The 1,792-nt window shown below is 55.2% G+C and overlaps 1 protein-coding gene across 1 annotated transcript in view; it reads left to right on the top strand.

Annotated features, from left to right (window-relative positions):
* LOC110391640 (chromodomain-helicase-DNA-binding protein 3-like) overlaps positions 1-1,439 on the top strand; it is a gene marked incomplete at its 3' end in the record, with an annotated part of 19,972 nt that extends 18,533 nt beyond the window's left edge. Inside the window, 2 exon segments of the mRNA XM_021383593.1 lie at positions 638-851; positions 1,257-1,439. Of these exon segments, the coding sequence (XP_021239268.1) occupies positions 638-851; positions 1,257-1,439 (397 nt within the window).
* Positions 1,440-1,792: the final 353 nt, after the last annotated feature.

Raw genomic sequence — 1,792 nt, 5'->3', positions numbered from 1 at the left:
ATGGGGTTTCGTTGGTTTTCTGACCCCGTAGTTGGGTTTTGATGCCCTAAATCTCATGGGATTTCCACTTCCATTCATTAAGATTTGGGGATCTGCGGGATTTGGGGTTTTCCATCTCCATCATCGCCCTGTGGCTTTGGGAAGATGGAGGAGAAGGTTCTCCAAGACCACTGGTCCAATTTTTATGGGGTTTCTTTTGTGTTCTGACCCCATAGTTGGGTATTGATGCCCTAAATCTCATGGGATTTCCACTTCTATTCATAAGGATTTGGGGATCTGCGGGATTTGGGGTTTTCCATCTCCATCATCGCCCGGTGGCTTTGGGAATATGGAGGGGAAGGTTCTCCAAGACCACTGGTCCAATTTTTATGGGGTTTTGTTGGTTTTCTGACCCTGTAGTTCGGTTTTGATGCGCTAAATCTCATGGGATTTCCACTTCCATTCATTAAGATTTGGGGTTCTGCGGGATTTGGGGTTTTCCATCTCCATAATCACCCAATAGCTCTGGGAAGATGGTGGAGAACCTTCTCCAACCCCGTTAATTCCATTTGGGTGCCCCGAACTCTTATTTTTACGGTATTTCCGAAACACTGAACGCTCTCGGATACCCCTAAACCTTTCTCCCCGTCCCACATAGGTGCCGAGGAGAAGATCCTGGCGGAATTCCGGGATTCCTGCCACCACCACGTGCCCCACGACTTCCACCTGCAGGCCATGGTGCGCTCGGCCGGGAAGCTGGTGCTCCTCGACAAGCTGCTGCCCAAACTCAAGGCCGGAGGCCACAAGGTGCTCGTCTTCTCCCAGATGGTGCGCTGCCTCGACATCCTGGAGGATTACCTCATCCAGAAGAGGTCTGCGAGGCCGTGTGTTGAGTTTTGGGGTTCTTAGGACTCTGTGTAGTGGGTTTTTGGGGTCGGCGGGACCGCATCTGTTGGGATTTGGGGTGGTGGGATCGCATCTGTTGGGATTTGGGGTTGGTGGGACCGCATCTGTTGGGCTTTGGGGTCAGCGGGATCGCATCCGTTGGGCTTTGGGGTCGGCGGGGCCCCATCTGTTGGGCTTTGGGGTCGGCGGGACCCCATACATTGAGTTTCGGGGTTGATGGGACCCCATGTGTTGTCTTTTGGGGCACTGCAGTCCCAACCACTGTCCTCCCAAACAGCTTTTTAGGGCCGAATCCCACCCGACGTTTCCCCAAAGAGCTTTTTGGGGTCGGAACACCCCCCAAACCCAACCCGTTTTTGGGATTTCCGCAGGTACCTGTACGAGCGGATCGACGGGCGCGTGCGGGGCAACCTGCGCCAAGCCGCCATCGACCGCTTCAGCAAACCGGACTCGGACCGCTTCGTCTTCTTGCTGTGCACGCGGGCGGGCGGACTCGGGATCAACCTCACCGCCGCCGACACCTGCATCATCTTCGACTCCGACTGGAACCCCCAAAACGACCTCCAGGTTGGGGGGGGGACGCGGTTCCCATCTCCGTAGGACGTTGGGTTTGGGGTCAGGGTGGTTTTCTTGGCGTGGGGTCTTGGGTTTGGTGTCCAGTTGACTCCATCTTGGTGGGACGTTGGTGCCATATTGGGCTCATCCTGGTGGGATTTGTGGTTTGGTGTCCCCTTGACGCCATCTTGGTGGGACGTTGATGCCACGTTGAGCTCATGTTGGTGGGATTTGTGGTTTGGTGTTCTCTTGACCCCATCTTGGTGGGACGTTGGTGCCACGTTGAGCTCATGTTGGTGAGATCTTGGGTTTGGTGTCCCCTTGACGCCATCTTGGTGGGACGTTGGTGCCA

Source organism: Numida meleagris, unplaced genomic scaffold, assembly GCF_002078875.1.
Source record: "Numida meleagris isolate 19003 breed g44 Domestic line unplaced genomic scaffold, NumMel1.0 unplaced_Scaffold426, whole genome shotgun sequence".
NCBI classification, from domain to species: Eukaryota; Metazoa; Chordata; class Aves; order Galliformes; family Numididae; genus Numida; species Numida meleagris.
Note: the sequence above shows the minus strand (reverse complement) of the source record. Positions and strands in the feature narration are given on the sequence as shown.